Genomic DNA, 26800 nt, shown 5'->3' with positions numbered 1-26800 from the left:
TGGAGACATGAGAAAAAATACTGGGTTCATCCTATAATAAGTAAGAGATCAACAATGGGAAAGTTTGTGCTCCTACACAGCATATGGATGCCAAATCCACACAAGTTATTCAAATACTACATCCACAATGTCTGTTAACTCATTTGAAATGCATTTGAGATTGGTCAGAGATTGAATTTCTAAAAGGAACACACTCAGAGTAAAACCTGTCAGCACAGAAGAAAACCTTGATGTAACTTTAAGAGGTCCTGGACATGAATATGTAAACATTTTATCTCCTCGTCTTTCAGAGTACAATACTCTCACGATTTCATGTCAACACTGCATAAATTTAGGTAAAGCAGTATTAGAAATTATATTTATTTATCTATGATATTATAACAACAATCAGTTTTTGACATGAATCTGAATGCACAGTTAGTTACCGGTACCATTACCTGAGACATCATGCTTATAATATAGCTCACACTGTGATAGTCTGCTCTCAACTTCCATTAAAATATGTTATATCTCGTAGTATGGAGTATAACTGAGGAAGTCAGAACAATTTATTTCATCTAGTCATTATTGTTTAAAAATTACCTTCAACAATGAGATGTAGTGGACCCATTTCGACAGCCGACTACAATGAACTATGTCAGTGTTGCCCAATTTCTGCGAAGAAGTGCACATCTAGTTATAAGTCAGACTCAAAGGTTTAAGTGTAAGAACTTGTGCTGTATGGATTGTGCTGAGTGCGTGAATGTGCAGATGGTACCACAAGGTTTACCTGGAACTAATGTAATTTGTAATGTGAATGCTGTATATGTGATTTTTTTTTAACAACAACAAAACAAACAATGCTGTATATGTGATACTGCATACGAAATCTGTAGTTACTCACTTCTCTGGCTAAATCATTATTGCTGTCACAGTTTGAGTTATATTGCTCGCATGATGCTACAGGTAACAGTACTGCAAACCAGACATTTATTCAAAATTCACCTTGTAGACTAATTGCTGTGATAATTAAATGCTATACTTAAATAAACACAAGTTCTAATACTGCCTTATCTAATGTTATGCAGTGTTTTCATAGAACCACAACTTTCTTGGTGATCAAAAGTAATGTAGTCTCAAAGTAACTGCCCTGCTAGACAGGTAACAGATTCTTACTCATCCTGTATTTCCATTTTTCCTGGGAGGCCAATTTCCCCAGTATTGCTTGCTTCTCAGATTACAAGCAGATCCAAGCAATGCAATGCATTTTGCAGATGTGCAGCCAGTACCAAGTGGCCTACAGCATGAAAAAAAACGTAGAATAAATGCACCCCCTCATGTTCGTCTGCACAAATGCAGCAGTCTAGGAGGACACACACTTGTGAAAACACATCATGCAGCCAGCCCCATTCAACAAACAGTGGTATATATTGTCAGCATGAATTCCAGCACAAACACACATGAAAAAATGCTAGTGTCACTGTAGGCCTACTAGTTATACTCTGGCACCTACCGTATGTTTAAAATTTTGAACCCAGTGGACTGATTGTCTTATTGTGTTGGTTAACTTCATTTGATTAAACAATTATATACTAGGGCCTGCTGTTATGCATGTGTTATCTCAGAGTAAGTACATACATTGATCGTGTGTAAGCAAGAGTATGATTATAGTCTTTGTAATTAAGATCTTTGATAAAAATCATCCTATTACAGTAGACAATAGATAACATTACATAACATTATAAATAAGCAGTACTTTTGGCTATGGGGGCCTAGTCCCGATAAAATTAGCTGCAAAATCTTGTTATTTATTTATTTTTTTAATTACTTACTTGAGCTAGTAGAAATTACGTACTCCATATACCAAGAAGAAAATTTCAGACAAAACTGCAACTATACATAAGAAAATTAAAATTATTTATGTTTGGTACTTGTTCAGACTTAGTGACATGTTTGACATGGTTACCAACGGAAAACTATTTAATAAAACCAAACACTATGTCATACAAGTGCTTGGACATGTAATTCCAATCATTCTTAGAAAATCATAAACAGATGATCTCACTAAGGTGGTTATTGGGTGGTCTTCTGTCTGGAGAGTTTTCATACAGCTTTCCATGCTACTCTAACCTGTGCAAGCTTCTGATCTCTGAATTACTACAGCAACCTACATCCATTTGAATCCACTTACTGCATTCATGACTTGGTCTCCACTTACAATTTCAAACCCCCCCAAACACACACACACACACACACACACACACACACACACACACACACACAAGTGCTTCATGCCTCAGGATGTCAGGATGTGTCCTATACTTTGAACTTTGATCCCTTGTCCTAGTCACGTTGCACCACAAATTTATATTTTCCCCAATTTAGTTCAGTACCTCCCCATTATTTACTAGATCTACCTATCTAATTCTCAGCATTATTCTGTAGCACTATACTTTAAGAGCTTCTGTTCTCTTCTTTCCCTAACTGCATATCAACAACTTCACTACCATACAAGGCTAAACTGCAAACAAACTTTCAAGGAGTGACTTCCTAATATTTAAATCTACATTATATGTTAACAAATTCCTTCGGTCTGGAAATGCTTTTGTTACTGTAACTAGTGTGCAATTTATATCATCTCCACTTTGGTCATCAGTAGTTATCGTGTTGCTGAAACAACAAAATCCACCTACTTCTTTCAGTGTCTCATCTCATAATCTACTACCTTCAGCATCATCTGATTTAAATCAGCTATATTCCATTACCCTTGATTTATTTTTATTAATGTAGAACTGATAATGTCTTTTCAAGACACTATCCATTCCATTCAGCTGGTCTTCCCAATACATTGACAATTACAATGTCACCAGCAAACCTCAAAGTTAATGGTGGGCTTCTGGTTGTTCTGTTAAGTTGCTGTTTCCTCTTTATTCACAATATTTTGATTACTGACCCAGCTATTTTCTTCAGATGCTGCAAGTTTTGCTGTTATACGTGATCACTGCCTGGACTCCAATCAGAGGTGCTGTGTGTAAATCTCTCATATGAAAACAACAAGAAAATGTCAAGTGAATCAGCAGATTTATTTATTTATTATCCTTTTTTTTGCATATAGTCACCAACTGGTGACTTTTGCAAACGTCATAGAATTTTTATACAATTTTTGTACAAACAGTAGGAATTTGCAATTCACATGTACAAGAAGCCACTTACGGGTGATGCACTTGGCAATATATGGTACGGTACTTCATAATGCAACATACAGTTGTTACATAGTATAGGTATTTGAATTTACAGCATGTTGTTACAAAAATAATATATATTACAATCACCTCAGAATAGTGCATTGTATAGATAGAAGAGTTAGGCCTAAATTTAAGAATAGTTACATTTAAATATCAGTGTTAATTCAGTGAGTACAAACATTTGAGAGTTAAGAATGATTTTAATTCCCTTTTGAATACTTTACCTCTGTAGCATCTTATAGCACTAGGCAGTTTGTTAAACCATATCTGGCCATTAATCCAAGGACTATGATCTGTTGTCTTTAGTTTAGTTCTGTTTCTGGAGAAGCAATCTTTTTTTCTTATGATATGGGTATGCACATCAGAGCACTTTATTTTTATGGTCCACAAAAAATGTTATTAATCTGTACATATACAAGGAATATACTGTTAGACATTTATGTTGTACAAAGGTTTCCCTGCATGAATCTCTGTATCCTAGTCGATGCATGGTCCTGATTGCTCTTTTCTGCAGTGTTAGGATTCTGTTCATGTGTCTATCAGCAGCACATCCCCATACCTCTTTTCCATAATTAATATATGCAAATATTGTCCCATAATAAGCAGTGTTTAATGTTTGTTCAGAGACTAATTTTGATAGTTTGCTAATTAAGTGCAGTGAACTGCTGATTTTATTGCATACAAAACTGATATGGTCTACCCATCTATGATTTTCGGCTGGGTATATCCCCAAAAATTTACATTTGTCAGTGTCTACTTTTTTAGTGCCACTTATATGATCAATTCAGATTTACCAAGTTTAAATGGAAATAGCTGGGATTTTCTAATATTGACTTCTAGACCTTGATCATGGAAGTAAGTAGTTATTTGACTTAAGCCATCAGTTGCAGCCAAGTGAGGTATCATCTGCATAACTTACTAATTGGGAATACAGAGGTGCATCTAAATGATTAACGTAGACCAGGAAAAGGAAAGGGCCCAATACGGAGCCCTGACATACACCTTGTTTTACTGTTTCATAGTTGGTTTGGAAATGTTTGATCTGATCGTTAATTTCATAACTCAGCTTTGTACACTGCTTATGATTGGTTAGATAAGTGGTCAGCAGTTGTATGGATGTGGTATTTATATTGTAAGTTTCCAGTTTGCATAGTAGTAGCTCGTGGTTCACTGAGTCAAATGCTTTAGTAAGGTCTAGAAATATCCCTGCTGTCTGCATTCCCTCATCCAAGGCATCATACACCTTGTGGAGAAATTTGGTAATTGCCATAATGGTACTGTGATGCTTTCTGAAGCCATGCTGTGTTTCTGCTAGTAAATTGTTCTTTGGAAATAACCAATAAGTTGTGTCAACAAAACAATTTCATATATTTTACCGAAAATTGGTATTGGTGATATGGGTCTGAAGTTTGATAGCTCTTCTATCGATCCTTTCTTATGCGCAGGTTTAATTGCACTTTCCTTCAATATATTTCGAAATGTGTGCTCCCTGATACTACTGTTGATCATATGGGTAATTATTCCAACTAACTCCTTATTGCATTTTTTAATTATAATACTACTCAGTCCATCCCAGCCATATGAGGTCTTATACATTAAGTTATTTATTAGTTTTCCTATTTCCTCCACACTCACTTCCTTAAATTCAAAAGCAGTTTCCAGCCTAGGGTCAGGGTTTACCATCCGAGTCAGACCTGTGTTATTAACTGGATTCACAGCTGAAGATATAAAATATTCATTAAATATATTGCAGATTTTATCTGAATTATTAATAAGGTTTCCTTCATGTTGGACTCTGTCAATCTGAGCATCTAACTTTGCGGTGGCTTTGTAATATCTATTTATTATATTCCATGAAGTCTTTCCTATAGTTATTGCCTGTGCTATTTCCTTATCTAGGATCTGTTTTCCTAAATTTGATAGCTGTTCCTGAAATTGTTTTTTAGCTTGATTGTACTTATCCTTAAATATCTGCAATTTAGGTGACTTATGTAGCACACTTAGATCCTCAATATTTTGCCTGACTATAATCATGTAAGCTGGGAGAGTCAGTCTGGTGTTTTTTACATTTTGGCTGTGAGTTACTACTTTCTTAATTTCTTTCACTGGGCAGCAAAAATTAAGATATTGTTCAATAATATCATAAAATTTGGCCCATTTATATTCGGATCCTTTTTGCTGAAGAACTAGTTGCCATTCCTCAGATGCCAGTTTACTTTTAAAAGCATTAATGTTTTTCTCTTTAAGCATTCTTTTGTGTTCTGCGACCTGAGTCCTTTCTTGGGTGCTGGTGTGTTCATTGTCTACAAATTGACATTTGTGGTCTGAGTAGTGAAGTCACATTCCAGCATCTAATATTATCTTTTACCTCTTTACTTAGTATTATGTAGTGTATTCTTTTAGAAGTAGACTGAGTTACTCTTGTATCTGAATTTATTGCATTCGTAAGATTATAGGAGTTAAGGGTATCTATTAGCCTGCTGTTAGGGTTATTGCAAGATGTTGCCTCTATATTCAAGTCACCAAGTATTGTTACTTCATTTCGGTCACTGTGTCCCACTATTCTACTAAAAATATCTATGAAACGCCCTACCTCTGATTTTGGTGAAAGATAAATCCCAATAATTTTCTGTTTCACCGTACCCTTTCCACAACCTTTGATAAGGAGTTCAATGTCTGTCACTTCAGTCAAGCCTTCATTATTATACAGATCTAGATGGTTTAATTTATTTTCTTTGAGCTGCTCTCTAACGAATACTGCTACACCTCCACCTTTATGATGCTGTCTACAGTAGCTATTTCCCAGGAAATAGCCATCTAGTTTAAAGTAAATAATTCCCTCAGATTTCAGTCTATGCTCAGTTAACACAACTACATGAGGTGAATGATCATTTACAAAACTCTGCAAAACATTGAGCTTATTTCTAAGATATTGTATATTTATATAATAGAGGGAAACATTCCACGTGGGAAAAATATATCTAAAAACAAAGATGATGTGACTTACCAAACAAAAGCGCTGGCAGGTCGATAGATGCACAAACAAACACAAACATACACACAAAATTCTAGCTTTCGCAACCAACGGTTGCTTCGTCAGGAAAGAGGGAAGGAGAGGGAAAGACGAAAGGATGTGGGTTTTAAGGGAGAGGGTAAGGAGTCATTCCAATCCCGGGAGCGGAAAGACTTACCTTAGGGGGAAAAAGGACGGGTATACACTCGCACACACACACATATCCATCCACACATATAGAGACACAAGCAGACATATTTAAAGACCTATAAATATGTCTGCCTGTGTCTGTATATGTGTGGATGGATATGTGTGTGTGTGCGCGAGTGTATTGTATATTTAAGTGCATGAGCCTTAATGGTACTTTTAGTTTGTTACTTTGAATTTCCTCCTGTTCTGGATTCTTTATATTGGGTAAAATCTGGTTGGAGATGGCCCTTTCCACTAGTTTCCTGCGTGTTGGGATTTAGGGTGATAGCCCATCTGTTTTCACAGCTCTTTTCACAAATTATTATGTCAACAGCTTTGTTTATGTCCGATGCAAGTCTCTTTTTACAGAGAGATTTAAATGTTGACCATGTGTTGTGAAACTAGTGTTTTCATAGCTGTTGACATCTAGAAGTCTTAAGTTTTTAAATGTGGAGCAGAAACATTGTAATTTTTTATTTGTTCATCGAATTTCACTATTTACACAAGACCAGTCCGCCAGATCATATCTCAGAGGTAAATTCACTACTATCACATTTATAGTCGATGGCAATTGCTAGATAATAATCAGATTTCTTAAAAATGCACTGGCCTCGTTGAAGTAAACATTGTTTGATCCCATTATGAGAACAACACAGTCACTTTTAGTGGAACTGGCACATTCTTTTTGTATATTGCTGGTTACATTTCTGAATTTCACTCCAGGTTTAACAACAGCTGACACACTCACATTCTCCTTAGCAGAGTTTGATACAAAGTTCAAAACATTGCGTGCATGGCTGTCTCCGAATATTTTTAATTTGAATCCATGATGTATCTGGTTTTGCAAGGCTGAAGAATTGTTCTTTTGAGATTTCATGTTTGTTTTTGTGATTTTTAACACTGCAGAACTGTCTTCAACATTGTCAGACACGAGCTTTTTTTTGTTCGGGTTTTGAATATTTATGGAGCATTGGTGCTTGTCTGCTATTCATACACTAATTTTACCTGAATTGTCATTTTCTATTTTTCCAGCTGCAGCACATTTCTTGGGTGCACATGAATTAACAGTTACAGTACATTTGTTTTCATTCACTTTTAAATTATTGCTGCTCCCCAGGATTTTGCATTTGTGTTCTAAAGCAGCACACTTTATTTGTAGGGCTTCAATATCACTTTGCAACATTTCAGTTATTGAATCCTTGTCTCTGATAATGTTTATATACTTCTTTTCACACATTTCTGTTAGATCTTGCTATTAGTGACAAAACTATGAGACACTAGTCTTTTTGTTGTCCCCACTATCAATTTCAACAGCACACAAAGCCCTTTACAATACACAATAATGGCTGCTACAATGATACACACAGTATTGTTACTGTGTCTACTTTGCTTTTGAGAACTGAAATTCTGAATATTAGAAAGTTAAGCAGGAACACATCCTTTTTTGCCCCTACCAAATAATAATAATAATAATAATAATAATAATTTTATTGTCGTTCAGCTGATTACAGCAATAGACAAAGTCAAGAGCATATATTTCTACATAAACTACTATATCGAAGTGAATTGGTTTACATAAAATAGGTACACGTTAGAATACAGTATTTTCATCTTCAAAGAATTCATCACTGGAGTAAAACGGATTGTTCACTAGTAGCTTGTATAATTTAGCTTTAAAGATATTTACAGGCAGTTCTTTAAAGTCAGCACTTAGTCTATTAAACATCCTTAGTCCAAGAACTAGGTAAGAGTTATGCGATTTTGATAATCTATGATATGGTACGTCTACAGATGTTCTGTTTCTCGTATTATGGCTATGAATATCACTTCTCAACACAAAATTAGACACATTGTTTCTAATGTACATTAAAACATTGTAGATGAATATGTTTACTACTGTAAGACACTGCAGTTTAATAAACAGAGGTTTACAATGTTCTGTTTTATCAGAATCCGTTATTATTCTTATTACTTTCTTCTGTAAAAGTAAAATTCATTTACATGACAGCTACTACCCCACAGTAAAATTCCATAAGAGATGATGCTTTGGAAGAAGGCAAAATATGCTGATCTCACATAGTCATTGGGAACATGTCTTTTTAAATTTCTAATTAGATAAATCACTCTTGAAAGCCTAGCCAATATATTTTTAATGTGTGGTTCCCACATCAATTTATTGTCAATAGTAACACCTAAAAATTTAACAGTTTCTAATTCCTGGTAGTTAGGAATCTCTCTGAGGCTAAAGTAAAGTGTCTGGGTTTTGTTTTCATTTAGCAAGAAGCCATTAGCTTTGAACCATAATGAGGACTGAGCAAGGGTATTTTCGGTCAGTGTTTCAGTGTACCTAGATCAGAACTTTTATGTAGAAAAGTTGTGTCATCAGCATACAATATTGTATGAGATTTTATGAATAAGGGAAGGTCATTAATCATTAGTATAAACAGTAAAGGTCCAAGCACCGACCCTTGAGGCACTCCGTACCTAACATTAACCAAATTTGATTTCTCCCTCCCAATGCACACAACTTGTTGACGGTTCTCTAGAAAAGACCTGAACATATTTATACTGTTGTCACCAAAACCATAGTAAACTAGCTTATTCCTCACAGTGTCATGCTCTACACAGTCAAAGGCTCTGCTCAGGTCACAAAATGTAGCCTGGGCATAGTCCCTAGCCTCGAACACATCTAGGACTAATTTTACGAGGAGTCCATTGCATCTGTTGTGGATTTACCTTTCCTAAATCCGAACTGTTTATCACTAATTATATTTAGTTTACCCAAGTAGGCACTAACTTGCTCATACATAATGGTTTCTAAAATTTTTGAAAAAACTGGGGTCATGGATATAGGTCTGTAGCTAGTGGGACAGTTCTTTTCCCCTTTTTTGTATATGGGCACAACTCTAGAAATTTTTAGTATGTCGGGGAACTTACTTTCAACTAGGCATTTGTTAACACAAAAGGTTAAAGGATAAATCACACAATCAATAACATCTTTCAACAAATTACATGACATATCATAGTAATCAACACTAACTGAAGGTTTGAAATTTTTCACTATTTTTAGGATATTATTCGGGCTCACTTCTGTGAAAGTGAAGGTGCTTGGGGGAAGCTTTTCAAAGCAGCTGTCCATAATACTAAGTGCATTTTCAGGTGGTTTGATTATTGAACTACTAATTTCTTCAATGGACTGAATGCAATATTTATTAAATTCTTCTGGGGTAATGGCAATTTCCTCTTTGTGTTTAGTGTGTGCAATGGAGTTTATTACACTCCAGGCCTTCTTGCATTTATTGTTAGATTTTTCAATGTTTACTATGTTATGCAGTTTCTTTGCTTCATTTATTGCCTTCCTGTACTTGCATTTAGCTTTAGCATACAGGTATTTATACAGTTCTGATTTACTGGTTTTGTACAGACTACAATACAGCATAACAGTATTTTTCAGTTGCCCTAACTGTGGAGTATACCATTCCTTCGTTTTCCTTTTCTTGTAATGACTACTAATATTCACTGTACATTTTTTCAGAGGGATGCTATTTTCAAATACATTTAAAAAGACGGAGAAAAACTTTGTGAATACAGTATCAGCTGAACAGTGTTGAAACCTAATAAAACATATGTCCCAACTGAAATAAGTGAGGGCATGTCTAAACCTATCCATCCTCTCTCTGCTCACTGGTCTAGTAATCACAGTTTTAGATTCTGGTTTGGTGCAGTCTGAAGTTACATTATTAAGACTAAGATATACTGCATCATGGTCTGAGAAAGGGAAACTAATTACATCAGTGGACATACAAGTTCTCTTAATATTTGTAAATCCTGACTTAGTCATGCTGGGGTGGTCCTGACTCAATATTTTTTTCTTTTAGTCAGTGTATCTTTCTACCTTTATTGGATAACTTCTTATATAATCCTCGAGTGGGTGCACCTATGTATAAAGTGCACAAACCATAAATAAAATTGTTTTGCACCATTCCATTGTTGTTTCACATTTGTGAGCCCATACCTATTCCTTGATTATTGTTTCAGATGACACAGTGACAAACAGTGTTGCCATATATCCAAGTGAGCAGTGTTAATATAAAATAAACAGCGAGTTAGGTGAAAAAAAATTATGTTCCGTGCAGGAAAATGACCAAGATTATGAGCTAGCAGATCAGTCCCACAATGGGGCAGTTGTCTATGAGATCGTTACTAATCAGATAAGCAACTGGCTGTGATCTGATGCAACCGCATTGTTTAATGCAGCGAGTGGGGTATTACTGTGGGGTAGGACTTCCCATGTAAACAGAGCCATACAATAAAAGTTTATAATTGTTTAATCAAACAGTGCTTTTAATATAATGTAGTCTATTTTTGTTATATTAAACTGAGATGAAAGGGTAATTTTGCTCATACATGCTTACCTTGATAACATAAAGACAGCTATTCTTTACATTTGTATAAAGTACATTGCGTGCCCGCTTGTGTTATGAAAAATGCTCGAGGTTAAGATTCTGATGCGTTCAATTTTTATTAAGAAGAGATTATTCTTTCTTTTAAAAACATAATTTTATTTTTCTTTGAATAATTGTAATGAGTTGTAATATAGAGCAAATAGCTACTGTACAAACAGGTCATGAATTTATTTTAATGCTACAAAGCAATTGGTTTTATTGTCACTTCAATTTGTTACACATGCTGAAATCTAGCTCCAGTGTAGCATAATCTTAATTTGCCCTCATCTACGAAAACAAATTACTAATGTCACCATCATTTGATCCCTATCAATTAAGCAGTTCAAGCAAATCACCACGTCAGGGGTTAGCTTCTAGCTAAATATTCTTCCCAACTGTTGTCACAATTAATAAGGAAACTCGATTCAGCTTATTGGTAAGTTCCTACTAATGCCATTTGCCATTCGTTTTAATGGTCTCTTGTAACCATACAAAGTACAAATTTAGTTTAATGGTGAATATAATCTGGCAACAATTAAAACTCCCTGGAGCTTCACACTAGTCCCTGCTATAACAATAAATTTGCTCTTGAGCACTCAATTCTACAAATTGTTCCCACTACAAAGGACAGAAATCACTCTTAACAAATATGGTTGAGGGTATGCCAACTATGTCTAATCAAAATTCAATTGGAACTTACCTAGTCTCAATTCTCAATTCCATACACCAAGAACATAACACATTACCACACCTACTCCAGTGTAGGAAAACCACTGGCATTTGAAACAGCTTCCATTCATCTTGGAATGGATAACTACAAGTCCTGTATGGTTTTCAATGGAATATTAGATCATTCTTCCTGCAAAATAGTGGTAATTTCAGGTAACACTGATGGCAGTGTATAGCGATCAAACATCCTTCTCTCCAAAATAGACCACAAAGGCTCAATAAATTTGAGATCTGGTAACTGAGGTGGCTGGGGATATGTGACGATTCATCCTTGTGCACACATAAACAGTCCTGCATCACGCAAGCTGTGTGAACAGGGACTGTGTCATTTTGGAACACAGCAACACAATTGGGGAACAAACACTGCACCATGGGATGGACTTGACCAGCCAAAATTCTCACATAATCGTTGGCAGTAATGTGACCTTTCAGAGTACCCATGGGGCTCCTGGAATACCACAACATGACTGCCCAAATCATCACCAAACTGCAGTCATATTTCACTTTTGGGGTGTACACTCGACCAGAAGTTGGAAACAATGAGCAACAAGACTCATCCATCCAAATGAAATTCTTTCATTACACCATAGCACAGGTTTTATGTCTTCAGAACCGTATTTTCTTATTATGGCTGTTTGCAACACTGACGAGTGGTTTCTAAATTCCAGCTCATCCTGCAATTCCCTCCTTATGGGGCTTCCCTTGTGTTCTCTTGGTACTGACAGAATTTGCAAGTGCAACATTCAGTTCTGTGGTGACTTTTGCAGCCACTGTCCTATTATGTTTTGTCATAACTCTCTTGAATGGCGTGTTCACAGTATAGTATTTGCTGCTACAGAGTTTTGGCACAGATGGCTACCATCGGCACCAACATCATCTTGGAATGGATAACTACAAGTCCTGTATGGTTTTCAAGGGAATATTAGATCATTCTTCCTGCAAAATAGTGATAATTTCAGGTAACACTGACGGCAGTGTATAGCGATCAGACATCCTTCTCTCCAAAATAGACCACAAAGGCTCAATAAATTTGAGATCTGGTAACTGAGGTGGCTGGGGATATGTGACAATTCATACTTGTGCACACATTAACAGCCCTGCATGACGCAAGCATGCGGCATCATTTTGTACAAATTTCACATCAAGAACTCAAAATAAAATCACAGAGACAAGTAATTCACATATTAGTGTCAGTTTGTCTCATGACAGCCACCATGCATATCTTGGCACTTAACATCTTTTTACCAAGACTGATTAAAAACAAACGTTCAACATTTCCTCTACCAGTTCATACACACCCCTTCTCCAGTTCACCACCCAACCATCCCCTGGTTACCTTCCAGGAATTCCCTACCTGCTACCTTCCTTTCCAAGACCACTATTCAATAGCATAAACTTCTCCACAAAGGACAGAGCAGTAATCCACAATCTTAAAGCAGACTCTGATTTGGTCATCCTCCCTGCAGATGAAGACTCCATTACTTTTGTGATGAACTATAGTAATTAAATGACAGAAAGTATTCACCAAATGTCTGACTGTTAAATCTTCAAGTCCTGTCATATTGGTTCTATCCCTAAAGTCCAGCACTACCTGCAATACTTACTCAAACTCCTAGCTCCATCCAAGAATCACCTCCTTGAATCAACCGCACCCTCCCCCCCAAAACACACACACACACACACACACACACACACACACACAACACCAACCAACCAACTTCTACACACTTCCTAATCTTCATATATTTAACCACCCTCGACATCCTACCATGGCTAGTTACTAACCACACAAGGAAAAAGCTTGGATCCTGGTTAGCAACCCTTTGTCCTTACTCTAACTTCCTATATAAAGGTGAAAAACTCACTTTCTTCATCACCTCTCAACTATTCCTTTTTCAAACTCTCGTTGTCAGTTTTGTAAGGCCTCGTCACTACTGCTGTGGAGGCCGAGTTGCCGTTGTTGTTACAGTAGGCAGACTTTGTAAGTTCACAAAATAGCTTCTGGTGCAGTACACCACTAAGACAATTTATCCCTACCACTTTTACATAGTTATGCCCAGGGTCTGGTAACAGAACAGGAGAACGAAGGTTCTACAACACTCCAACAGATAAATAGACAAATGTCGTGTGACTAGGGTTTCCCGTTGGGTAGACCATTTGCAGGGTGCAAGTCTTTCGATTTGACACCACTTCGGCGCCTTGTGTGTCAATGGGGATGAAATGGTGATGATGAGGACAACACAACACCCAGTCCCTGAATGGAGAAAAATCTTCGATCCAGCTGGGAATCGAACCCGGGCCCTTAGGATTGACATTCTGTTGCGATGACCTCTCAGCTACCGGGGACAGACACTCCAACAAATTAGTAACAAAGTCACACAAATGTGTTAAAAAGGTTTACTTATCTTTGCGACTTGTCATATAATGAAGTCTGCAACACTGCATGTAATATAACTCAATAAAGGCCCTCAGAGGCTAAGTACAAATAATAATAGGGAAACTTCACAGTACATAGCAAATGCAATTTACAGCAACAGTCTGTTCACTTCTAAGAGCCCACTACAGAACGTTCCCTGTCCCACTCAGCCCTGGACGATGATCTACAAGCAAGTGGTCTGGAGCTGCTCTTCTGTCTTCTAAGTAGGCTGCTGTCCATTGTCGTCCAGTTATTGGCGGATTGTACTCGGCTGGCAGTTGGCTGAAGCACAGTCAGTATCTTCATCCTCAGCATCACCCGTGGTGCTGGTGGAACTCGTGCAAGTGGTGAGTCTCTATGGCACAGTGTGCGATTTGCAGGGGGGGATTTCCCCCCCCCCCCCCTCTGCATCAGACCATGCCCTCCTCTGGTTTCAGTTTATGCATCCCTACCTGGGATGTTTATTTCCCACGCACTGGGGTTAAACTTTACATATAATTTAAATTTGTGGAGCCGAACACTGAAAGTTTACTGTTGTTGTTGTGGTCTTCAGTCCTGAGACTGGTCTGATGCAGCTCTCCATGCTACTCTATCCTGTGCAAGCTTCTTCATCTCCCAGTACCTACTGCAGCCTACATCCTTCTTAATCTGCTTAGTGTATTCATCTCTTGGTCTCCCTCTACGATTTTTACCCTCCACGCTGCCCTCCAATGCTAAATTTGTGATCCCTTGATGCCTCAAAACATGTCCTACCAACCGATCCCTTATTCTAGTCAAGTTGTGACACAAACTTCTCTTCTCCCCAATCCTATTCAATACCTCCTCATTAGTTACGTGATCTACCCACCTTATCTTCAGCATTCTTCTGTAGCACCACATTTCGAAAGCTTCTATTCTCTTCTTGTCCAAACTGGTTATCGTCCATGTTTCACTTCCATACATGGCTACACTCCATACAAATACTTTCAGAAACGACTTCCTGACACTTAAATCTATACTCGATGTTAACAAATTTCTCTTCTTCAGAAACGATTTCCTTGCCATTGCCAATCTACATTTTATATCCTCTCTACTTCGACCATCATCAGTTATTTTACTCCCTAAATAGCAAAACTCCTTTACTACTTTAAGTGACTCATTTCCTAATCTAATCCCCTCAGCATCACCCGATTTAATTTGACTACATTCCATTATCCTCGTTTTGCTTTTGTTGATGTTCATCTTATATCCTCCTTTCAAGACACTGTCCATTCTGTTCAACTGCTCTTCCAAGTCCTTTGCTGTCTCTGACAGAATTACAATGTCATCGGCGAACCTCAAAGTTTTTACTTCTTCTCTATGAATTTTAATACCTACTCCGAATTTTTCTTTTGTTTCCTTTACTGCTTGCTCAATATACAGATTGAATAACATCGGGGAGAGGCTACAACCCTGTCTCACTCCTTTCCCAACCACTGCTTCCCTTTCATGCCCCTCGACTCTTATAACTGCCATCTGGTTTCTGTACAAATTGTAAATAGCCTTTCGCTCCCTGTATTTTACCCCTGCCACCTTCAGAATTTGAAAGAGAGTATTCCAGTTAACGTTGTCAAAAGCTTTCTCTAAGTCTACAAATGCTAGAAACGTAGGTTTGCCTTTCCTTAATCTTTCTTCTACGATAAGTCGTAAGGTTAGTATTGCCTCACGTGTTCCAACATTTCTACGGAATCCAAACTGATCTTCCCCGAGGTCCGCTTCTACCAGTTTTTCCATTCGTCTGTAAAGAATTCGCGTTAGTATTTTGCAGCTGTGGCTTATTAAACTGATAGTTCGGTGATTTTCACATCTGTCAACACCTGCTTTCTTTGGGATTGGAATTATTATATTCTTCTTGAAGTCTGTGGGTATTTCGCCTGTCTCATACATCTTGCTCACCAGATGGTAGAGTTTTGTCATGACTGGTTCTCCCAAGGCCATCAGTAGTTCTAATGGAATGTTGTCTACTCCCGGGGCCTTGTTTCGACTCAGGTCTTTCAGTGCTCTGTCAAACTCTTCACGCAGTATCTTATCTCCCATTTGATCTTCATCTACATCCTCTTCCATTTCCATAATATTGTCCTCAAGTACATCGCCCTTGTATAAACCCTCTATATACTCCTTCCACCGTTCTGCCTTCCCTTCTTTGCTTAGAACTGGGTTTCCATCTGAGCTCTTGATATTCATACAAGTTGTTCTCTTCTCTCCAAAGGTCTCTTTAATTTTCCTGTAGGCAGTATCTATCTTAACCCTAGTGAGACAAGCCTCTACATCCTTACATTTGTCCTCTAGCCATCCCTGCTTAGCTATTTTGCACTTCCTGTCGATCTCATTTTTTAGACGTTTGTATTCCTTTTTGCCTGCTTCATTTACTGCATTTTTATATTTTCTCCTTTCATCAATTAAATTCAATATTTCTTCTGTTACCCAAGGATTTCTATTAGCCCTCGTCTTTTTACCTACTTGATCCTCTGCTGCCTTCACTGCTTCATCCCTCACAGCTACCCATTCTTCATCTACTGTATTTCTTTCCCCCATTCCTGTCAATTGTTCCCTTATGCTCTTCCTGAAACTCTCTACAACCTCTGGTTTTTTCAGTTTATCCAGGTCCCATCTCCTTAAATTCCCACCTTTTTGCAGTTTCTTCAGTTTCAATCTGCAGTTCATAACCAATAGATTGTGGTCAGAGTCCACATCTGCCCCTGGAAATGTCTTACAATTTAAAACCTGGTTCCTAAATCTCTGTCTTAGCATTATATAATCTATCTGATACCTTTTAGTATCTCCAGGATTCTTCCAAGTATACAACCTTCTTTTATGATTCTTGAACCAAGTGTTAGCTATGATTAAGTTATGCTCTGTGCAAAATTCTACAAGGCGGCTTCCTCTTTCCTTTCTTCCCCCCAATCCATATTCACCTACTATGTTTCCTTCTCTCCCTTTTGCTACTGACGAATTCCAGTCACCCATGACTATTAAATTTTCATCTCCCTTCACTACCTGAATAATTTCTTTTATCTCGTCATACATTTCATCAATTTCTTCATCATCTGCAGAGCTAGTTGGCATATAAACTTGTACTACTGTGGTAGGCTTGGGCTTCATGTCTATCTTGGCCACAATAATGCGTTCACTATGCTGTTTGTAGTAGCTAACCCGCACTCCTATTTTTTTATTCATTATTAAACCTACTCCTGCATTACCTCTATTTGATTTTGTATTTATAACCCTGTAATCACCTGACCAAAAGTCTTGTTCCTCCTGCCACCCAACTTCCAACTTTTACCCAAGAGGACGCCATCATCATTTAATCATACAGTAAAGCTGCATGTCCTCGGGAAAATTTACAGCTGTAGTTTCCCCTTGCTTTCAGCCATTCGCAGTAGCAGCACAGCAAGGCCGTTTTGGTTAATGTTACAAGGCCAGATCAGTCAATCATCCAGACTGTTGCCCCTGCAACTACTGAAAAGGCTGCTGCCCCTCTTCAGGAACCACATGTTTGTCTGGCCTCTCAACAGATACCCCTCCGTTGTGGTTGCACCTACGGTATGGCCATCTGTATCGCTGAGGCACACAAGCCTCCCCACCAACGGCAAGGTCCATGGTTCATGGGGGGGAAAGTTTACTATTAATACTGAAATAAAATGTCGTGTGACGAAGGCCTCCCGTCGGGTAGACCGTTCGCCTGATGCAAGTCTTTCGATTTGACACCACTTCGGCGACTTGCGCGTCGATGGGGATGAAATGATGATGATTAGGACAACACAACACCCAGTCCCTGAGCGGAGAAAATCTCCGACCCAGCCGGGAATCGAACCCAGGCCCTTTAGATTGACAGTCTGTCGCGCTGACCACTCAGCTACCGGGGGCGGACACTATTAATACTATTAATATGTTTGCTTATGAATTTTGAAAAAGTGTTATGTAGTAGTTAAGCATTTCAAAACATGTAGAACTAAATGACAAGACAATGCACGCCACATTTCCGTAGCATGCCACAATGTTGCAAGACGTCGCCCCAGCGTAAACGAGGCTTTACGGCTAGGTCTGTATTGTATGGTGGATGTGATGTGTTGCGTATGAAACTAAAACCTGCAATCAGATCCAAACGTCGTGGAAAACTGTGAAGAGGTGTCATCCTGCAGCAAGATAACGCTCGCCCACATTCTGCCAAACGGACAGCCGACGCAATAAAGGAGTTGAGATTCGAGGTGCTGGAACATCCACCATACAGTCCAGACTGGCTCCAAGCGATTTTCCCATGTTTGGACCCTTAACGGAAGCACTACAGGGAAGAAGATTTGAAAGTGATGAAGACGTCATTGCTGCTGTGCAAAATTGGTGACAGATGCAACCGATATACGTATTATCTGATGAAATAAAAGAACTGGCAAAACGTTGGGAAAACTGCATTGAAATCCAGGGAGGTTACGTAGAAAAATAACGCATGTTTCAGTTTTCTATCATCAGAATAAGTACAGCTTTTCACAAATGTGCCTTTACTTTTTGAATTCCCCTCGTATACCTGTATGTAGATGATTTTGTAAATAAGCTTTACCTATAATGTACTTTTAAAGATACAACAAGGGATGGCTTTTCTGATAGTGCATACACGTGAATAGTGAGTTTGGGGATTAAAATCTATTTATAAATAACTATTTAACCATGGGTAATGCCACGGTCCAAGCTAGTAACATATATAATTATACTAACCCCCTAAGACATCCTCCCCACTGGTAAAACCACAAATCGCACACTGCTATGGCACTGGCACTAGCTCGCATCTTTGCGCCTGTGCTACTTTTGCTGTGGCTATGTCTTCTTTGGATGACACATTAATTGCTGTCTCATTAGGACCTGTAACCTGGTTTGTTACTGTTGACGCTATCTCCCTATGCACTAACATTCCCAATGTCACTGAGTACCTACTCTCCCAATGTGCTGCCAACTCCAAATCCATCACCTCATTCCTTATAAATGGACTAACTGTACCACCATATACACTACACTACTAGCCATTAAGAATCACAACACCAACAAGATGACATGCAATAAATGTTAAATTGGCACGAAGTGTATGTACATATGTTGGATATGCAAATGATCAGCATTTCAGCACAATCACAAAAAGTAAGCTGGAGTGATTCCATCTACATTCTGTATACAATAAAAGATTTCTCATTCCAATACTGGGTTTTAGTGTTGTTTGTTTTTGAGATAATGTTGTGCCTCATATAAGGAGGAAGGAGGAGAAACATCTGCCAGCATGAATGAGAATTTGACAGGTGCAGGATTGTGGCCTATCAAGATTGCATTTTATCATTCTATGGTATCTATGCATGCACTGGTTGGGATCTCATGAGAGTTTTGTGAATACAGTATCAACAGGTTTAGGAGAACTATACTCAGTACCATGCACAATCACAAGAGGATAGACATTCTGTTCACTCAGTTATGCAGGATTGGACAGCAAGGAAGTACCAATACAGATTGTGCAATGACATCTGAAGAGACATAAACGGTCAGCATTTTGATGACAGTTGTGCCTTCACTGCACATGGCAGCAGAGAATGGCATACCGACAATGGTGCACCTAGTGACAGCACCAGAAACAAGAATGTCACCATGTCATCTTCTCAAATGAGTTTTATTCTGCATACATCACAATGAATGATTGTTAGGGCTGCCAATGGGTATACAATATGATAACCTCTGGTTTGCAACACAGGTAATTTGGACCGCAGCTGTTATATTTCTGAGTGTTAGTGTGTGAAAGTACAGAATTCAGGGGAATTACATTCCTAAATTTAATTATAAACATTAGAACTGCAAAATTTTCTGCACGTTCGTCATCTATAAATGAGCAAATGTCTGTACAATTAGTTTTGTTATAGTTCTAATAAAAATGGAATGGGGCCAAAGAAGTTCCAAAAGGTGATATGTGTGTAGATGATATTTTGTATATATCCAAATATTTGTTTTTTTTACTTTACTGCACGTTTGGCAGTTCCTTGGGCAGTGTGTAGCAGATAGAGTTTACCAGCAGGTTCTGCCTGCAGCTATCAGTGCTGTATGGATTAAGTGCAGGAATCTCAAGAGTACTATATCATCATGACACTCATCAACGAAGACTAAACACAACAATGTTGTTACGAAAAAGAAAAGAATAAATTTATGTAAAAGCAGTTAGGTTCAAATCATGTGCCCCCACTCAGTCACAGTAGTTCAATGTTATTGAAAACTGATGGACATTATTTTGAAGAAAATAATAGAAGATTAGATTTTATGATTAATGGACAATGATATACCCAGAACTTTTGCCACCTTTCACATGGCAACCGTGTTAGAAGCTAATCTGAGATAACTGCATCAATGTAACAGAAGAAATGTGAAATGGTTCAACTTGGATAAACAATACATAGTTTCAAAAATTCAGAGTGAAATAAAGACTAATTGAAAAGCCATTGTAGAATATATTGCCATTCTCACATAGTGACCATGATGGAAGATGAATGACTCTGAAATAATTTAAGGAATTCAGACTACGTCGCTACACATGGAAGTGATACAGTACAGTGATCAAGGCTGAGCAGGTGTAAAACATTAAAGAGAATAGAGGACTGTTTCATAATATCAGATTTATGTAAAACTGAGAACTGGACTAAATGTGCTTCATTTTTAAAGCAAAATTACAGATTTTGTTAAAGTGATATTGAAGTATTGTGATTAAGTTGAGTGTGTATTAGGGGTATGTAATGTTTACACCAATGAAGGATCAATACTTACTGGAAGTAATAGTTATTTAATGCATCATGAAGTTGTCAAACGCTTCATAATTTGAACTTCAACCCTCGAGCAGACACACCTGTGTATTACGTGAGTCAACCAAAAATAACATTGTATTGTACCATTCCACGGCTGTTTTACGATTGCCAGACAGTATCTATTCCTTGATTATTGCTTCAGCGAAAACAGTGCTAAGCTGTGCTGTCAAACATCCAAGTAAGCAGCAATAATATAAAATAAACAGTAAGTTGGGTGAGGAAAAATTTGCACTCCGTGCAAGAAAATGACCCAGATTCCAAGCTAGTAACCCAACCCCATAATGTCGTACAGATAATCAGTAATCAAATAAGCCATTGGCTGGGATCTGATACACTTCCACTGTTTAATGCTTCGAATGGATCATTACTGTGGGGTAACACTTTTACTCAGCAACTGAGTGATATAATGAAAGTTAATTTTATTACTGTTTAATTAAATGGTGATTCAGCTCATATAATGTAAGTTTATTTTATATTTGTTTAATTAAACGAAAATTAAACTGTGATTTTGCTCATACATGTTAACCTTATGTTTTTTCAACCTATGAATTGGAATTTCCTGAATGTTATGCTAGAGCAATGTATTAACCACTAATGTAACAAATTATTATTATACTGGAACATTTCATATGTTTTAGTGTTACAAAACAATTTATTATTATGATACTGAAACATTTTTATATTCTTTATTGATATTATTAAAATAATAGGTATCTCTGATATGTTAAAACTGGGGGTATTGGGATGTTATACTAGGTGGAGGAAGAGAGGGAGGCAGGAAGGAAGGAGTGGGATGAGACTGTAGTTAACTGTGACCCGACCCCTAACCCTTGCACCAAACCCTGGATCCATGCTTGTTGATGATTATACTTTATTGCTGCCATTTGAACAACATAGACACACAAATAATTTATTATGGGGATCATATCTACTTTCTGAAAGACACTGGTATTCTAAAGTCAATTATCAATTTCTATTGAGCTATAGGCTGTTAAAGTAACAGTTTTTTTATCTCTTTGAATATTACTAGCAGATGTAGCTTATTTTATAATAACTATTTTTCTCTACAGAAGAATTCCATGAACTCTTCCATTTGAAACTTCCTGGGAAATTAAAACTGTGTGCCGGACCACCGAGACTCGAACTCGGGACCTTTGCCTTTCACGGGCAAGTGCTCTACTGACTGAGCTACCCAAGCACGACTCACGCCCCGTCCTCACAGCTTTACTTCTGCCAGTACCTCGTCTCCTACCTTCCAAAATAAGTTGAGGGAATATTTTAGGTCATTGTGCAGAGGGGAGACGTGAGACAGGAAATGTCGATGTAATCCCCAATTGGCATTGCCAATGCAACTTGCAATGTTTAGCTTCACCACGCAATTATGATACTGCTACAGTTAAATTGCAGCAGCAATGGAAAAAGAAGACAGCCAATGCATGATGAAGGAGCCTAGCCCTAGTCTTTTCTTGTGCCACTTATCACTCACTCTCATTTTTTTGCATGTATTTCCTATGTACTGTATTCAGCACCAATATCGATCATCAACCTTTTAAATTGAAACACTGAGTCTCAAAAAATATGCTCAATCATAATAAAGGCAACATCAGCCATTTCCGGCTAGTGAGCTCTTATTGGCATATAGCCACCACACCACACTAACACACATAAAATGAGCTTGCCTGCTAGAGGGGGAGTTTCCCTTCAATGACAGGAGCGCAGGTAGGGGTGAAAGCTTTTTGTGAAGTGCTGAAAATATACTTCCCATGTACATGATGTGCTATGTCAGAGATGTCACATGGAAACAGAGCAAGAGTTTTGTGATAGCACATTTTAAAGACTTTTGTGTTGAAATCTGGCATGATACAGTTGCAATGACTACATAGACTACTCACATATATACTTTGTACCACATGCTGCAGATCGTAAAGGTTTGCAGCAGTGATAGCATAAAGCAAAACTTAAAGCCTGAGCTTTCTTTCAAATTTACATTTTACGCAGCATACAGAAATTCTCTGAGCCAACTTCTAATAAGCTTGTAATATCAACTGGGGAAGTAAACTCATTTTTTCACGTCTCTGGGTTTTTTTTTTTTTTTTCCAAGCCTAAAATACTACTTTGATGATGGTGAGCATCTCAAGTGTGGCTCATAAGAAAAGCATTAAACAGTAACAGCAATGGTGACAAACTTTGTCATTAAGCAGATTTCCGCATTTATGCTTATGATTTAACACTTAGCTGCTGTGATTTTTTCCTTTTAATTCACCATTTTCCTCAATTATTGTTTTTGTCTGTGTGAAAGATCTATCAGAATCATGAGTTTTGGTGTACAATTTATGGTCATAGCATGTTGGAAAATAGCTTAACTACCTTGTTCCCAGAAACCAATTTCAATTTTTTACGAGTTTTTGCTTGCTGTTACACACTGATGAAATTCATTACCACAATTTATTATATAAACATGGTACTGTACACTTAATTCCCTTCACATATACAGATTTCATACAATGTATTGGAGAGGACTGCAATTTTTAGCCATATATGTCAACTAAGTGTGATCTTGCTCGTATTTTTGGAAGTTTTTAACATTTTCCTCTATTCTGCATTTTCCTCAGTTTTGCGTATTTTAAGTCTGGACCACACCAAAACATAAAATAGGGGTTTCACTGTATATCTCTTTGTTTCCACTTACCTTTACGTCACAAATAAGCTCAGTGTAGTCATTAACTGAACTTAAAAATAGCGACTGTAACTGAAGTGACATAAGAGTAGATACACAGTTATAAAAGCTTGTCATTTTCTTCCGATGCTTAGGATTTGGTAGTAATTTCTTCTTGCTTCCCTGAAACAGAAAATCAACGTACAGAATTATCAGTATAACAAACACTATATGTTAAGTAAAATAAAATAACAGAAATATTATGAAAAAGCTACATTGGTACTCACCATATAGTGTAGATGTTGAGTTACAGATGGGCACAACAAATAGACTACTAAGCACGTAAGCTTTCAGCCAGGAGGCCTTCTTCTGAAATAGACAACATAAACACACACTTTCATGCAAATGCAGCTCACACACAGTTGGTCACTGTCTCTGGTTTCTGAGGCCCCAGCAAAGGGAGACAGTGACCAACTGTGTGTGAGCTGCATTTGCATGAATGTGTGTGTGTGTATGTTGTCTATTTCAGAACAAGGCCTTCCGCCTGTAAGCTTAGGTGTTTAGTAGTCTTTTTGCTGTGCCTGTCTGCAACTCAACATCTCCACTGCCTGGTGAGTAGAAATCTATTCTCTTCATAATATTGCTAAACTATACATTTACGTTGAGAACATAGTCCTGTTTTTCACTCTAAATAAAAAATACAAAAAAGAGGGAGTTTCATGTTTACCAAAATGTCTTTACATTACTCACTAGACTGAGGCATCTGTTGATGTTTGCCCTCAGACAATGTGAAGACAACAGATTTTACAAGACACAAAGCACTGTGGATTAGGCTGGATTGGATGTTCAGAATCTTTAGCATCAGTTTTTGAGGCATAAAATGCTAGAAGCAACATAATGCTAGAATTGGGGGCTATAGCACTGAGCAAATACTTTACATAAAATTCAAAGGATAAGGGTGGATGGTTGTCTAAGATGGGGAAAAGACATGTTGAACTACTGAACAAAACCTTGTGTTTTAAGAATGCTTAAGGACCACTATAGGGAACTTACTGACAAAATACTGCCAACTGGTATTTTCAGTGACCTTCCAAATGCATTTCATTGTGTAAATCATCGTATTCTCCCACAGAAGCTCAAATATTATGGTGTCAAAGATCTTGCTGGTAACTGGGTTTCATCCTAATTAAAGGATGTTGTGTTGCATTAAGAAACTCAGAAACACAGTGCAGCAGAATCTTCGGAATGATGAATAATCACTATAAGAATTGATATTGGGTACACTGCTTCTCTTGTTATATATAAATGATCTTCCATCATCTTCCACTCTCAAGGATTCATATTGGGTACTCTGTTGCTCTTGTTGTACATAAATGATCTTCCACCACTTATTCAAGAAGCAGAAATAGTTCTCTGTGCTTATAACTAGTCAAGTGTAATGGAGTAACTTCAACACTTGAAAATATAAATAATATTTTCTTAAAAATTAATAACTGCTTCTGTGCAAATGTATTATCACTGAATTTAAACTTTAAAAAATTTTGGGTCATCACCACTGCTCTTCAACCTTGTTCTGGATAAAGTCATCTGAGAATGGGAGAAAGAACTGAAAACCCACGACCACTGGAAACCCATTCAACTTGGACGAAAGAATGATGACATCAATATCAGTTGTTTAGCCTTCGCAGATGACCTAGTGATACTAGCGGCCTGCAAAAATACAATGATCAAACAGACTGAAGTCCTCAAGGGATGTGCTGAGAAAACTGGACTACAAATTTCATTCAAGAAGACCAAGTTCATTTGCACTAAATTCGGCAGCAGGAACTGAACACAAAATATAGGCAGACCAAATGAGTCCACACTTCAAATATCTCGGTGAGATCATAGAACCAACAGGGTTGGAAAAGCAAGCACAGAAAGCTCGGTTACAAAAGCTCAAATGAGCATATGCGAGAATGCATGAAATATACAACAAGAAATGTATGACCATTCATACAAAGATTAAACATTATAACACAGTGATGAAGCCTGAAGTTCTGTATGTGAGCAAAACCTTGGTACTTAATAGAAAAGGCAATCTGGAGAACATCTTGAAGGAGGAAAGAAAGATCATGAGGAAAATGCTGGACCAGATAAAACAGAACAGGGGTACAGACTCAAATCACACGAAGCAACAGAAGAACTGTCCAAACTTGCCACAGACATCAGGAAACAAGGGCTGAAATTCTATGGAAACTTTCATAGACTCCCATCTTCAAAGCTAACTCACAAGATTTTGGCATACACTGCAAAACTGAAGAACATTCCATGGATAGAAGGAGTCAAATATGACTTGGAAAAGGCACAGATAGGAACAATGGACATATTAGACAGGAAACTTTACCATCAGAAGATAAATAGATGGATAGTAAAGCCAAAGACTGAAGTCCCTAAAAGATCAGGGACCAAGGGACAGAAGAAAGCGCACAGCGAAAGAATGAAAACTATATGGGCTATTAGAAAGGCGAATCATAAATGTAATGTGTGATCCAACAGGGTCCATATGCACATAATAATAATAATAATAATAATAAACAATACATGCAATTCAGTACAGCCACTAGCTCTGCACACCATTAAAAATTAATCGTAATATTAAATTAACGAATGAAACAGAATACTCTAAATTCTTAGGTGATCATATTAAGAACTTGAAGTAAAGAGACTCAGTGGTAACTCATCATTTAGGAATAAAGTGTTTGTTGCATATAAGTGTGTAATAAGTACACAGTGTGGTGTCCAGTCCAGAACATCTTGCCATCAGCTTTTAAACAGCATGGCATACTGGCAACAGCCTCACAGTACAGTTATTACTCATGAAATAATCATAGTTTGAACATTCATAAACATAATACTAGGAGATTAATTTGCACTAATCATCATCCATCCTTAGTGTCACACAAAAGGAGTGCAGCATTCAGCCATAAAAATCTTTGATCACCTAGTTAGTAATATCATCCTCATCACCATCAGTGTTCTGCCTGAGGGCAGATCTTCACATGTAGCTCTCCTTGCAGACCTGTCATTTGCTACCCTCTTCATTTTCTCATATCTGTTTTCTATCTTTATACCACCATTTGGTATCTTATGTGTCTCCTTCTTCTTCTTCTTCTTCTTCTCCTATTCTCTGTTCCTTCCATAGCATCAATCAGTAAACAATCTCTTCTTATCCAATGTCCAAGCGAATTGTGTTTCCTCCTCCTGATTACTTATACAATTTCTCTCTCTTCCCCCACTCTTCTCAACA

General features: G+C 37.6%; 1 protein-coding gene across 1 annotated transcript in view; it reads right to left on the bottom strand.

Annotated features, from left to right (window-relative positions):
- The window catches only part of LOC126237376 (dynein axonemal heavy chain 7), a 1033797-nt gene that overhangs the window by 869862 nt on the left and 137135 nt on the right, over positions 1-26800 (bottom strand). Inside the window, exon 3 of the mRNA XM_049947460.1 lies at positions 23545-23694. Within this exon, the coding sequence (XP_049803417.1) occupies positions 23545-23694 (150 nt within the window). The remainder of the gene's footprint in view (positions 1-23544; positions 23695-26800) is intronic.

This window comes from Schistocerca nitens, chromosome 2 (assembly GCF_023898315.1).
Source record: "Schistocerca nitens isolate TAMUIC-IGC-003100 chromosome 2, iqSchNite1.1, whole genome shotgun sequence".
Lineage (NCBI taxonomy): Eukaryota > Metazoa > Arthropoda > Insecta > Orthoptera > Acrididae > Schistocerca > Schistocerca nitens.
The sequence above is the reverse complement of the archived record's forward strand: the minus strand, read 5'-3'. Positions and strand labels throughout refer to the sequence as shown.